General features: G+C 39.4%; 1 protein-coding gene across 3 annotated transcripts in view; it reads left to right on the top strand.

The window, feature by feature from the left end:
- The window catches only part of LOC127641202 (rho-related GTP-binding protein RhoE), an 18233-nt gene extending 4811 nt beyond the window's left edge, over positions 1–13422 (top strand). For all 3 annotated transcript variants that reach the window (XM_052124023.1, XM_052124021.1, XM_052124022.1), the window contains 3 exons: positions 9016–9125; positions 10228–10362; positions 10879–13422. In XM_052124023.1, coding sequence (XP_051979983.1) covers positions 9016–9125; positions 10228–10362; positions 10879–11127 — 494 coding nt within the window. In that variant the 3' untranslated portion in view covers positions 11128–13422. The remainder of the gene's footprint in view (positions 1–9015; positions 9126–10227; positions 10363–10878) is intronic.
- Positions 13423–14206: the final 784 nt, after the last annotated feature.

Genomic DNA, 14206 nt, shown 5'->3' with positions numbered 1-14206 from the left:
CTGGTCCATTTTCAAAGCTCCCACTCAGATCACCCAGGAGAGACCAGACCTGCTGTCTGGAGGTAATCACAGCCCCAGTAAAGGATACAGCCAGACAGACTGCATTACTCTAAGGTTTTGGCCTCTGTGGAGCTTAGCTGTGATTTGGGGTAAACTGTGTTCAGACCTGGACTTAAGACTGTGGTTGTTTGGTGCCGTGTGTGTGCTCTTAAATCTGGAGTTATGTGCTAAATCTTTCCTGTTGAAAATCATGGGATGATGGTGTGCTGGGGTCCCCATCAGGCTTCTTCACTAGCTAAACCAGGAAGACTTCCTGGTTGAACCAGTTTCATTACCATGCTGATCGAGATAAGCTGTGCTGGCGAAGAGCATACCTATGCAAGTCCACCAGTTAGATCAACACCAGACCGGCGATAACTAGCATAAACAAGTCTCGTGTGAAGGCGAACGTATGCTTTAGTTTTCCACGTGTCGGTACATCTCTTGTACAGCGCACGTGACTAAAAGTTCATCATCGTCACAGTACGCGCAGACTGTCCGCACCTTTTCACTTCATCGGCATAAGTGGCTGCCATTGACTGTGCTAAAAGAGTATCACAAAGCACTTGTTCATATGAACTTGGGGTCCAACGAGTGTACTTTTAAAAGGCTGAGCACTCAATAGTGCGCAAGACGGAATGGCACGCTGAAAAGCAAAGAATACCCTAACCTTCAAACCTACAGTCACAGAGCACTATATTAGGTACACCTATACACCAACTTTGTCATACGATTATCTAATCAGCCAATTGTGTGGCAGCAGTGCAATGCATAACATCATGCAGATATGGGTCAGGAGCTTCAGTTAATGTTCACATCAACCATCTAATGGGTAAATCGCAGTGATTTCGACTGTGGCATGTTTGTTGGTGTCAGACAGGCTGGTTTGAGTAGTTCTGTAACCGCTGATCTCCTGGAAGTTTCTAGAGTTTACTCAGAGTTGGTGCCAAAAACATCCAGTCAGCAGCAGTTCTGCGAACTGAAATGCCTTGTTGATGAGAGAGGTCAATGGAGAATGGCCAGACTGGTTTGAGTTGACAGAAAGGCTATGGTAACTCAGATAACCACTCTGTACAATTGTAGTGAGCAGAATAGCATCTCAGAATGCACAACACGTCGAACTTTGAGGCGGATGGGCTACAACAGCAGAAGACCAAGTCTGGCACTTTATTAGGACCAAAGTGTTCCTAAGTGTTCTGTGAGTGTAAACTTTGAGTCATCTCCTGAATCTAGAGGCTTGTTTCTAGAGCCATTTTCTAAATCTAGAGCCATGTGATCAATCAGCATTGATTTTGATGCTGGTCAATATGTTTCCCCAGGTACGATATGTTGGTGAAATGTATGGCTAAGCTGATCCACCAGTTAGACCAACACCAAACCAGCATAAACAAGCTTGGACAAGCAATGCAATTCATGCTAGTCTAAGATGACCTTTTTAGCAGGGTCGAGTCATACCTAAACGTAGGATCATATCCTGAATCTAGAGTCAAGTTCCACTCAATCAGGATCCATTTCCTGAATACAATGCAGAAAATAATTGATGACAGGCAAAAGAGATATAACACAAGACTCAAGTTCAATGGAAAACAAGCATTAAACAGACCATTTTTGTAAACATTATTGTATCCTACTGTGTGTTCTTAACCAAAAGTCTTGATTGCAGTCTTACGATGATGAACTAGCTGATTCCAGAATGTTATGTGTTTATTCTGAAGACCTTACTCTATCAATAGATTTTGTGATGACCGTTAATCTAGAGTCAATTTCCTGAATCTACAGGTGCTAAATTTGTATACACATCCTATATGTAAATGTATGCTCTAGATCTATTTTCATGTCTTAAATCTAGAGCCATGTTTTGAGTTGCTCTTGAATCTTGGCTCATCTGCTGAATTTGTATCCATTTCCAGAATCTACAGGCATGTGCTACTGTATACTAATGTCCTAACTCTAGAATCAGACCTAAATCTTGGGCCATGTGCTAATCTGTAATCATAGACAAAATCTAGAGCGATATCAAATGGTAATTCATGACATGGTGGTGCAGTCTGGGAAGTAGGTACATGAGTGTTCAAATAACTGTCTGTGGGCTGGACCGCCCGTCTGGTACTGACGTTTGGACATGTAGGCTGCTGTTCATTATGGTGTAAGCTATTCTGTCAGAACCAGACTCCGAGGTCTCCCCAGTGTGTGTGGTATTTCCTCTCGAATGCCTAAATCCAGGATTTAACAAGTTCCGAACACACCTGAGCGCAATGCCGATAATGATAGAGAGAGAGCCAGACAGACAGACAGACAGCCTTTCAAGATTTGTTTATTTGAAGAAATTCCCTCTAACAATCTTAAATTCATCGCCTTAAGTGTTTTGAATAGATAAACCACGGTATTGCTTCCAGAATTCCCCCAATGGGTAGTTTGTTTGTACTGTATCTTTTCCTTATGCTGCTATCTTTAACAACTGCCACCCCCATTAGCCAATCAGGTGGCTGCTCCTGTCATGGTCCACCAATCAGCTGTTGAGTCACGACCCCATTCACTATTCAGCTGACAACATCCATCACTGATCTGCCATGGGACCTATTGATATAGTAGGAGTCTTAAGAATACATGCTTGCCATCCTGGAATTAACTAGTTGGTTTCTTAAAGAATAAAAAAACAAGACTTTTTGTCAAGAACACAAAAGAGGAGAATACAATGTTGTTTATGTTTCTTTCGTCTATTTTAATGCTTGTTTTCCACATTTGATTGAACTCAAATCTTGCATAACGTCTTTGGTGAGACTGCCGTCCATTATTTGTTCATTGAAACCATCAGTGCTGATTGTTATGAAGGATTTATTTGCACAGTGTAAAGTTTGACCATTATATCAGAGTCAAAGTGCCATTGCATTTGTGAGTGTTTGTTTAATGCTTGTTTTTCTTGTTCAACTGAACTCAAGTTTTACATAACATTTTAGATTGATGCCTATTATTTTCTACTCTAAAGCCATCAATGTTTATTCTTACAAAGAATTGAGTTGTGTAGGGTAATGTTTGACTGTTATTTCCGAGCCCAAGTGTTTCATGCTTGTTTTCCATGTTTAATTGAACTAAAGTATTGCGTAAGGACTTTTTTGAGATTGTCGGCCAATACATTTGTAAAGCAGTCAATGGAAAGGAGGAGGCGAGATCCGGCTTGTCAATATAAATAATAGTTTAATTGGTAAACTTAAAACAGAAGACACAAACACACATGACGGACATATCCGTAAACTATCTCTCTCTCCCGCACAATCCTCCGCAGTCAACCTTTATCCCTCTCGGAGGCTTGATTAGCCTAATAAGGGACCGGGTATGTATGATCACAACCCGGCCCCACCCTTGCTTAACATCTTTTTTTAGACTTTCACCCATTATTTTCTACATTAAAACCATCAATGATTATTGTTACAAATAATTTATTTGCTTAATGTACTTTTTTTTTCCCCCAAAGTGTTTCATGCTCATTTTCCCTGTTTAATTGTACGTAAGTCTTGCGTAACGTCTTTTGTAAATGTGCTGCCAATTATGTTGTGTGGTGTAATATTTGATATTTCAATGTCAAAGTGCCTGTGCATCTGCCAGTCCACTTCATGAATGTTTCATTAGGGTTTTGTAGTCTATATTGACTCTAGGGGTTAGTCTTCTAAATCCGACACCCAAGTGTGTATGTCCGTGTACTATATGTTATACGATACACAAGAGGTCATGTGCCAGGATAACACATTACCGGAGACGAGAGACCGCATACTCTCCGATCATCTCAATGGCCATGAGCATTTCTGTGTGTATCCCCTAATATCCAATTCTCCCTGGAATGGGACCCTTCCCCCAGCCCTTCTCTTCCAGACACTTATTGACCAGAAACCCCCTGCAGATGTGAAACCTGGGTCTCCACATGCCTGTTTCAAAGGTTCCCTGTCCACCAGTCAGACATGATCAATCAATATATGCACACAGTGCTCTAGGCTGGTTTTGTTCCATTGTGACTTGGGAATTTTACAATAAGCATATAGTTTCAGATAATCGTAGCTCCAATGGTGGAAAATTTGGTCCATTGTCCACCAAGCGTCCCATCTTTGTTCGTCCACCTATGGTCTGTGACGGATGTCATGCAGTAGATGTTTTCGATTGGCTGTCTTTGAAATTGCCGTATTTGATTGGCTGTCTCAGTGGGTGACCTTGTGTGTTGTCATTTGTTTTTGCAGCTGAAAGGTTTTAACCTTCACTCTTTTGAGGTTGTGGGTAAGACCGCAGTTGAAACTTGGGGGTGTAATTGGAGTCCGTTTGTACAACAGACATGAATGAAACCTCAAAGTTTGTGGCTTGTTGAGGAGAGGTACTGCATGCTAATAATTCTCTCAGTAATCAAATGTATGTTCTTTGTGTGTTGGATGATAATATCCAGAGTTAATAACCGGAGTCATTTCTGGAGACCACAATATTATAGAGAACTGTGGTTGACTCGTTTGACTTGGGCCAATTAGCAACTACCCAAAACACCCTAGAAATTTCTTGGAAGTGCCCTGGCAACAACTTGAACACCCTCAATCTTTTTCTGTTCAAAGATTTCAGTTTTTATACTTGATTTTGATTTTTGAATAGGCATCATACAGCTGTAGCAGGTCTCTTTAAAGTCCTGACCTGGGACTTTGTTATCTAAACCCCTTAATCCAACACTTGGTTATTATCAGCAAGGGAGACCCCATTATCAGCTGACCCCAGTAAACAAAACATTCCCAGGATCAGTTGAGTAGTCTCCTGCTGGGACAGGCTTTCTCTGACCAACTCTCCAATGCTCCTCAAAGGTAGTCAACTATTGTTGCTCGGATCACATTTCTGGGCTCGGCGATTTGGGCTAGCATGCCTCGCATTCCTGAGAGGAAAGGTTTGCTCTTACAGTCCACAAAGCAGCTATTGTGCGGTGGGCCGCCAGGAAGAAGAAAATACGCCATGTGAACCGTTATTTTCTTTTAAATGATTCTTACCTTGTTAGCCAGAGCGGAAATTACTTTGAGGAGGAGCTTGTGTAGTGATGTTGAGTTCAATAAGTTTTTTGGTACAGGTTTGTAACGATGTGTGTCAAATTTATCAAAATGCTATGACTTAAAGGGATAGTTCACCCAAAAATACAAATTCTGTAATTTACTACCCATCATGCCTTCCAAACCTGTATGACTGTATGAAGAATACTCTGGCTGCTTTTGTCTGTATAATATAAGTAAAAGCTCCAAAATGTATTTAAGTGGTCTTCAGAAGCCATAAACAATACCAATAGCTTTGTGTGAGGAATAGACCAGATTTTTAGTTGTTAGGCATCAACTTTTCTTCTTAAAAATTCGAGGTAAAATCGAGAGCCCCTTACAATGTAAGTGAATGGAGACCATTTTTGGAAGGTTTAAAAGGCAGACATCATCTAAAATCTCTAAAATCATGTCAACATGCACATTGATTATGTCTTGTGGCTATACTTTTGAAACCGGGAGTATTTTAATGTTTTCAGATTGGCCCCATTCACTTCAATTGTCAGTGTCACACTATAACCCAGATTTGGACTTTATTTAAAGAAAAAGCAGGACGAGTCTAAATTAATGTTTGTGGTAATCATCATTATGTCACAAATGCTGTCGGTTGAGCTTAACTTGTATTGAACCCGGATTATTCCTTTAACGTTAATTAACGTTGTTCCATGCACAGCAATTCGCTGTTAATCAAAAATCGGCTTTTTCGAAAAATCCGATAACGCAAGAAAAACCATATTTACATAAGATTTAAACCTTTACAAAGAATCTAGAATTCTGATAAACTAGCTGCAAACTTGTAGCAGGTTTGCCACTCATTATTTTCACATGCAAATGAGCTTATGATTCGCCACAAATGTTTGCCAGATTTTTGCAGCTTTTCACCGCTAGTTTTGAACCTACAGCAAACCTTTGCAACAATGGAAAATTTGCCACAGGTTTGCACAAAGCTCATTTACATGTGAAAATAATCTGTAAATTTGCCATGAAATCTCGATATTTGTAAGGGAAATCATCGCATTATTCTCCACTTTTGATGTCAAAACGTAAGTATACACAACGCTTGCCAATATAGGATATGTTAGTAAGAACACCGTTAAAATGTTTACATGCAACATGAAATCGGTGTAGTAGGTAAAAATATACATGTGTTGATCGGTTTTAGCTCGCACCAATTATGACCTTAACTACCTAACGGAAAATCGGTGAAGTTGTTTATATGACTTTATATTTAGCATAATCGTTGTTAGAACGTGCATTTAAATGCAAAGACATTAGGTCATGAGACATGGAAAAACCAGTCAAATAAAACAAACAAAACGAGTGCTCTACTTGCAATATGGCATTTACGGAGATCCGAGATAAACTAGAGAGATCGCAAAGAATGAAGATACAGCTCAAAATGATGCAATCGGACAATTGACCAAATCATTAACAAATTGATAAACACTTAAGGGAGCATAGGTACCATAAGAATGACATAAGCAAAAGCGACAGTGGATGGAGCAATGATATTTTGGACTCGGATACAACTAGCCTGCTAACTAGCCGGGGCATTGAATTCAGCCAGTATCAGTCGTGATAAACGGTGTATCGCTGGTGTCCTCTGTGGCTGATCTCAGTAAGTTATATTTGCCAACTTTGTCGGCTTTTCTTACACTGTTGTCATCTTATTTGTGCATTATTTGTTCTGTAAGGGGATTTTCGACCAGGTACGCACTAAGTTTGGAAGATCATGGCTATCTATTATGTAAAATGGTGGGATTCTCAATCAATAATATTATGTGTTATGACAAAAATCCAAATTCAACCATCTGCTACACCAATGTTAATAATGATTCCACTGTAACAGTTTACAGAACTTAAAGATCTGTAGTTTCATTATTTTTTCTGGTCTAAGCTCCATTTATCAAAACAATACAAACTAACAAACTAAATGTAATGTTTAATGTATATTAGAGGTTAAGTTTACTTCGAGTTGAAGATATGTGTTTGTTTATTGCTTTGTTTTGATGTAGATCAGCCATGAGTGAGCCAAGCCAACTACACCAATGGCCAAGAGTTCTTTACCCTGTGTGGGCTTGTGTGTGTGCGCTTTACGGGGTCAACACATGCTTAGAGAAGTCATTTAACACTCAGGGAATCCATCAGCTGTTTCCCCCCAACACACACACACACGCAGACTTACACACACTGAGGAATGTGGTGTGTGTTGTGAGAACTATGGGGTCCCACAAGTGCATGTGTGTTTTTCTGTGTCACTGAAGTTGACTATTACTTACACAAATACTACACACACAGCGGTGTTTGGGGTTTGTATGCATGCATTGGGCAGTGAATAAAAATTATTTGTTTAGTGAGCTGTTTAGAGAGAAAACTATGTGTGTGGTTGGTTTGAGTGTGTTCATATGTATGTGTGTGTGTGTGGGCATTTACTAATTAAGTATTATCATGTTTTTGGACATGGTACCATGGTAACACCATGTTTTATTTTGTAAGGACACATACTGAAACATTACTTATCAATAAAAATAAAAATAAATTATTTTGTTTTTTACTGTGGTAACACCTTTTTGCACCATGAACCATGGTATTACAACTGTATCATGTTACCACCACTTTTTGTAGTTACATTTCATACCAAAGAATATTTGTTGCCCTAAAGACATTGAATATATTGTATTTACAGCAAAAAAAAAAAAGACAACTATTAAAACTAAAATAAAAAATAACTTTACTGATTGGATTTAGACATTACGAAATACTAAATGAAATAAAGTAAGCAAACATCTTGTTGAACAGTGAAAGAGTTGTTCTAGTTTTTGGCCTGTATCTGGAATATGATGCCTTGGCCTGCATGTGTGTTTGCAATTTCATATTTTTCCATTTAACTTTTGGCTGAGAGAATCATCATCCTGTTAAACAAAATGGACACACACACACACACACACACACACACACACACACACACTCACTCTGTTTCTTATGTAAACACCACCCGTGTCCTGGAGTCGGGCATGTTCTAAACATGTCTGTCTTCTGTGGATTGCGTGGTCCATGTCACGTTAACGGTTGGTGTGAGCGATGCTTTTTATCAAAGTAAATCAACGGCTGAACTCTCCTCTCAAGGGCTTAAGAGAAATTCTCCTGAGAGTTGGGGGTAAGGCATGCTACATATGGAAAGTGTCTAATTATTTGTGCCATTTACTAAAAGCAAACATGGATGATGGAACAGGCGAAACTAGAGTCAGCAACCACCATGAAATGCCCTAACACAATCAAGAACACCCTAACAACCACAAAGCAACACACTAAAACACTCAGAACACCTCAGCAACCGCATAGCAATGCCTTGTCATCAATCCAAAACACAGAACACCATAACAACCGCATTGCAACGTCATGGCAACCATCCACAAAACCCTAGCAGCTGCCCAGAACACCATATGAACCACATAGCAATGGACCAAAAAACATCCAGGAAACCTCAGCAACCGAATAGCAACATTCTAGTAACCACCCACAACACTTTAGCATTGTGGTGGGGAGTTTTGTGTGGACCACTCACATTTTCTTTATGTCAAATGTAACATTTTAGTTGTGGTAGCAGAGGTATCTGTGGTTGTGTCATATAAGCCCCAGCTAAATTTCAACTGGGAATGTACTTGAATTGTTTACTGAACTGAAAACCTAAGTTTAAAAGTATGCATGTCAGTTCATTTGTGTGTACAAGTTTCATGGTTGGTATATCTTAAAAGACAATTCAGTGGTTTAAGAATTCATAAATGCTTTTAAATAACTGTCTGTGCTGGGTTTCTTAGTGATAAATTAAGTTAAGTGATACATTAACGGCACTTGAAACAACCTCACTATCATCAGTTCTTTGAGTTCGAGAAAACTTTGTCCTTCCTAACCGGTCCACGTCTATGTGTTACAGGTTCCCCATATTATGACAACGTCAGACCTCTCTCGTACCCGGACTCAGATGCCGTCATCATATGCTTTGACATCAGCCGACCAGAAACCCTGGATAGTGTCTTAAAGAAGGTGAGCATTTTTCACCTTGAAGTAACTGAATTGACGATTCTTGATGTGATTTACACAAGTAGGGCATTCCTGGATAAACTTGTTTTATTGTTCCTGAAACGACATTTTCTTTCAACCAATCCTAACAAATTAGGTTCGGGTCTGAAACAAAGTTCCTCTTAACTAGTCAGTTTATAGGGTAGAGTTCAGGATTAGGTTTAGGTGTAGGGTTGGAGTTAGGATCTTGAGAAATATTTCTTTCTACCAATCATTGCCCTCTGAAATTAGGGTTAAGGATGGGGTTATAATTGGTTAATAGTTTTGGTGGAATACGAATACGGGTTGCAACCCTTGACCACACTGATTCCACACAGACTAATAGGCCTATTAAATGCCTTGACCTTGATTCAGAGAAAGCCCTATACATTTTTGTGATCTGTCCACTCATGAAGTTGCCCTTTGTTTGGGTGGGTTGAATATCTTCTTTTAGGCTTTCAGACAGGGGTCAGGTGTCTGAAACCCTACTTGATGGTATTATTATGCTGGCATTAACCAAAGCATGTGAGTGGAAGTTCAGTCCTGTGGTTTGTCTTAAAATGGTTATGGTTGAGATCTGGGTCAGAGAATCTGGAACAAGATCAGGTGGCATGCAGGTCCTTGCGCGGAGCCCTCCGGGGATTTTGAGGCCTCTGGGAGCCAGAGGTGAGCACAACAAATCATTGGAATGAGAAAATGTAGGGTGTCAGTGTTCCTGTGCAAACAATCGTATTACTGTCTCGATCCCGCCGACTACGCAATCTTGCCCTGAGTGCAAGCAGAGATTAATTCCGGCGATTTAATGCCACACCAACACAGGAAAAGCTTTGTTTCGGAAGGAAAGGAATGCAGATCACCTGTAGCATTGTGGAGAAGTCGCACAGACTCTGAAATGCTCACATGAACTCTTTATTCTCACAGGAAGTATTTGCCTCACCTGTTGCATGGAAGATTAATACTCTTGTGCTCATGAAAAAAGGGATGGGATGGAACAGGAAATGCTTGTTCTTGCCTTTTGTCCTCTGGAATAACGATGGATCAAAGCCAATTGGTTTAATCTTTCTGTGGTTGTCTCTTTCTTGCACAGTGGAAAGGAGAGATCCAGGAATTTTGTCCCAACACAAAGATGCTGCTTGTCGGATGCAAGTCGGACCTCAGAACGGACCTCACAACTTTAGTGGAACTGTCCAATCACAGACAGACGCCTGTGTCATATGATCAGGTGGGTGGTTTTCTTTAGATAACTGCTTGCATTGAAGAAGCATATTTATACTAAAGCATACCAAAGTCCTAGAAACCACTAGGATGGACCGTTTTCATTGGATAAACTCCATTAGGTATTGTATTAGAGTTAAACTTGAGACACTCTAAACTTTTAATCTTTTAGCGGATTAAATGGCTTATCTTAATTTGCTTAATTATCTAATGATCATCTAATTACTTTACCAGTAATTATATTTATCATCAAAGGCATTTCAGTGCCATTACGATGGTTTGGATTACAAGTTCATATGTTAAATGTCTGTGAGATAAAGAGCTTATTAGACCTTATTATTGCTTATTAGCAATACCTTCTTGCTCAAGTCTTTAAGTTCCACATTAAACTTGATTTTGATGAAATTGGAACTAACAATCTTTGCACTTTGACTGTTAATCATGATTAACTTTTAATTGCTGTCACATTCGATTTAATTTCTTATCGAAGTTCATAGTCCTGTTCTCTGTCTTTCTGTTTTAGGGTTCAGCTATGGCTAAGCAGATATCAGCGCCTTATATCGAATGTTCTGCAGTACAGTCTGAGAACAGCGTGCGGGACATTTTCCATGTTGCAACGTTGGCTTGCGTGAATAAGAACAACAAAAACATCAAGCACAACAAATCGGCACGCTCCACCAAACGCATCTCGCATATGCCGAGTCGGCCAGACCTGGCTGCCGTGGCAACAGACCTACGCAAAGACAAAGCAAAGAGCTGCACGGTCATGTAACGCAAACTGTCGGGGGGGAAAAGATGCATTCTGGGAATAGGCAAGGGTGGACTGTGGAAGTAAGAGAGGCCTGGAATTGCCTCAAAGTGCAAAACAAAAGTTGAGGGATCTGGACGTCAACCCGTAGTATGGCCCCACACACCCCTCCTAAACTTAGCCACTCAGCAGGAGGATGTCTCCACCCTCTTGGCCAATTGGTGGCCTTTCTTCCGACTCCTGGAAGTCCTTCCTCTCTGGAGGGTTGCATCAGGAAGCAAAGCTGCCTGCAGGAAATGGAGGAAGTGGAGTCACATAACCACTGAGTCCAGAGTTCCACTGAGCTTCAGTTCACTGCTATTTTTAAAACAGTCCAAAAAAGAAGATGCATGTATTTGCCGGTTTTGATTGTCGTACAGACCAGAACGACAGAACTGTGAAGGGGAAGATTTCTTTCAAAATGGCGAAATTTGGATAATGGAAACTCTCACTTCTCTCTTTGTAGAGTTTGTTTGACTAAATGAGGAAATGGAAGAGAGTATTACTGTGGTTACGGATCACTTCCTCCTTCTATCCTCCTCGGTTATGGTCTTTTGTTCCTTCTGTAGAGCGAGAGCATGAGTTTGTGTGTGCTTGGTTTTCTTTTTCTTATGCTAAGCTCAGATAAAGGTGTCACCATGGATAAAACATATTTGGTCCATGGTATATTTGAACTCGCACTGTTTTCGCAGAACTTCTCATAATCACATTACACTTCATTAGGATTTAGAAACTGAAAAACCAAAGAGCTGTAAGGTTTTCAAGTCCGATGACTCGACTCAACGTTCGACATTCTGGAGTGCATGATGGATGTGTATTAGAGGGCTTGTGGTGGATCAAAATTTATTTTACGGTTCTGTAAGCTCACGGTTCCGCATGTCTGTGCAGATTGGGTAAATGGAAGTGCAAATATGACCTTTGAGATTTCAATTGATCGTTGTCTGGCAATCGATAGTGTCTGGCATTTGTTTATTCCATGAAGTGGCATTAACACTGAAAAGTTGGGGGACAAATAATGAAACTTGACAGTTTGTATTATGAATACTTATTATGTTAACTGCCGCTTGCATATTGTGTGTTACCGACTCAATAGTTTGGCTTTTTAGTCGTAAAATTGTTGTGGCGAGCTACAATTTTTTAGTTTGCACTCTTAAAATTATATTCTTAAAATATAATGTTCATTTTCTAAAATGAGGGGTATGAACTTAGTATTTCGTAAAAGTCGAGAAAATCAATGTCAGCTCCCCACCCCGTTGCCACGCCTTTGCTGACAGCAATTTGCAACAATGGAGCGATTGAAGGTCATTCATTTCCAATGATAGATGCCGATTTGAGGCATCATATGCAGAGTTCAATTAAGCGGTGTTAATGCAAATGTGTAGTTAAGCCCGATCTAAGTAGGAACGCCTATTGGAAAGTAACAGTACAACGAGTAGGCCACCTCCAGTTATTTATTTGCTTTCAGTGTGAATGCCCCATAGGAATAATGACACTACTGCAGTAACTAACGATTGTTGAACACTATGACCATAGCACAAAAGTAGCTTTTCATCGTGAACTGTAGTTATCGTAAAGCGTAATGTGAACATTTGTGCCTTTTCCAACATCTGTGAAGTTGTTTTGTTTAAGCGCAATTGTTAAAATGATGATATCAGACTCAAGGTCAGATTAGATTTGTGCTTTTCTCTGCCTAGTCTAACAAAAGCTAAATGGGCTTTTGAGGAAGTGTACAACAGAATCGTTTTTTTTTTTTTTTATTGTCTTCTCTTTACTATGCAGTAAGTTCCCCATCTGTTCCCGAACAAATGCAGAGAGGACTGCGAAAACATAAAAACGTGTTACTCAAAATATCGTCTCCCACAGCATGGGAGAATATGCGTTCCACCTTTGTTCGTTGTAGCTAACAAAATTGACATAAGTATGACGCTAGCCACAGAGTCATTCGCTGCATGTGTATAGTTGCACTTTTAGTTTGAACAAACTAAACAAACAAAAAGCCTTTTTACTTTTGCATTTTTTTTTTTTTAAATGGCTCATAGAGAATTTTCTTGACTGTTTCAAAAACTTGTTTTCACGTAGGCAGTATTATACAATTTTCATGTGTAAATGTTGAGAAATGTGTATGTGCTGTTAAAAAAACGTTTCCTAATGTAGGATGTCTGTAATTTTCTTAATGCTTTCTGTGTGTTGAGGTCCATTTATGTCTGTTTTTGTTGATGTTGACATAATATTTATTGAATTATATATTTTTCCCTTAAAAATAAATCCACAATAAATGAAAGAAACTTTTTGAAATGAAATGTGTTGTTTTGTTGGGTCTTTAAAGACGCTGGTCGTCAGAATATTGGTCTTAACCGAAGCTAAAACATGATTGTAGATTACATTTCAATACAGAATCTTGTAGAAATATGATATTATACAAACATATCTTTACAAGGCATGCATTACTGATGTCATTTTCCTTTCATAGAGTTGTGATTCATCAGCTCATTCCTAATGACTCATTCTTTATTTCATTCTGGGTGTGTTTGTGTGTTTTTGCCCAGGGGGTTGAAACTCTTCCTGTGTGTTCCTCAAACTCATTCAGTCCACATGCTGCTTCAGGTCATTTTTCCCTGCGAAAGGAAGTGACCTTCACCCAACCCTTTCTGAAGTCTCCATTCATAGAGCCAAGCAGTCTAGCTTCACATTATGCGCTTTTGACTTAAAAAATGGGCACCATTTCATCATTTAATGGTGGCATTTTTGTATTATGTAGACTAAGTGTCACATTGATGCAAGTGAGGGTCGTAAAACTAAATTAAGTTTAATTTCTCTAAATATAATTCTCAGCCCAACCTATTCAAAATGCTTTCCGTGAGCCATCGTAAAAGCAACATCGAAATTTCAGCCATTTTTCACCGATATTCGTTGCCTTCATTGAGGTTAGTAAGTTGAACTTGAGAAAAAGATCACTCAGATTCATGATTGAATCATTCATACTGGCTTTAAGAACTGTATTGAACAATTAATTGAAAAGATTCGACTCAAAAGAACAATTGGTTAATGAATTGGACATCACTAT

Source organism: Xyrauchen texanus, chromosome 50, assembly GCF_025860055.1.
Source record: "Xyrauchen texanus isolate HMW12.3.18 chromosome 50, RBS_HiC_50CHRs, whole genome shotgun sequence".
NCBI classification, from domain to species: Eukaryota; Metazoa; Chordata; class Actinopteri; order Cypriniformes; family Catostomidae; genus Xyrauchen; species Xyrauchen texanus.
Note: the sequence above shows the minus strand (reverse complement) of the source record. Positions and strands in the feature narration are given on the sequence as shown.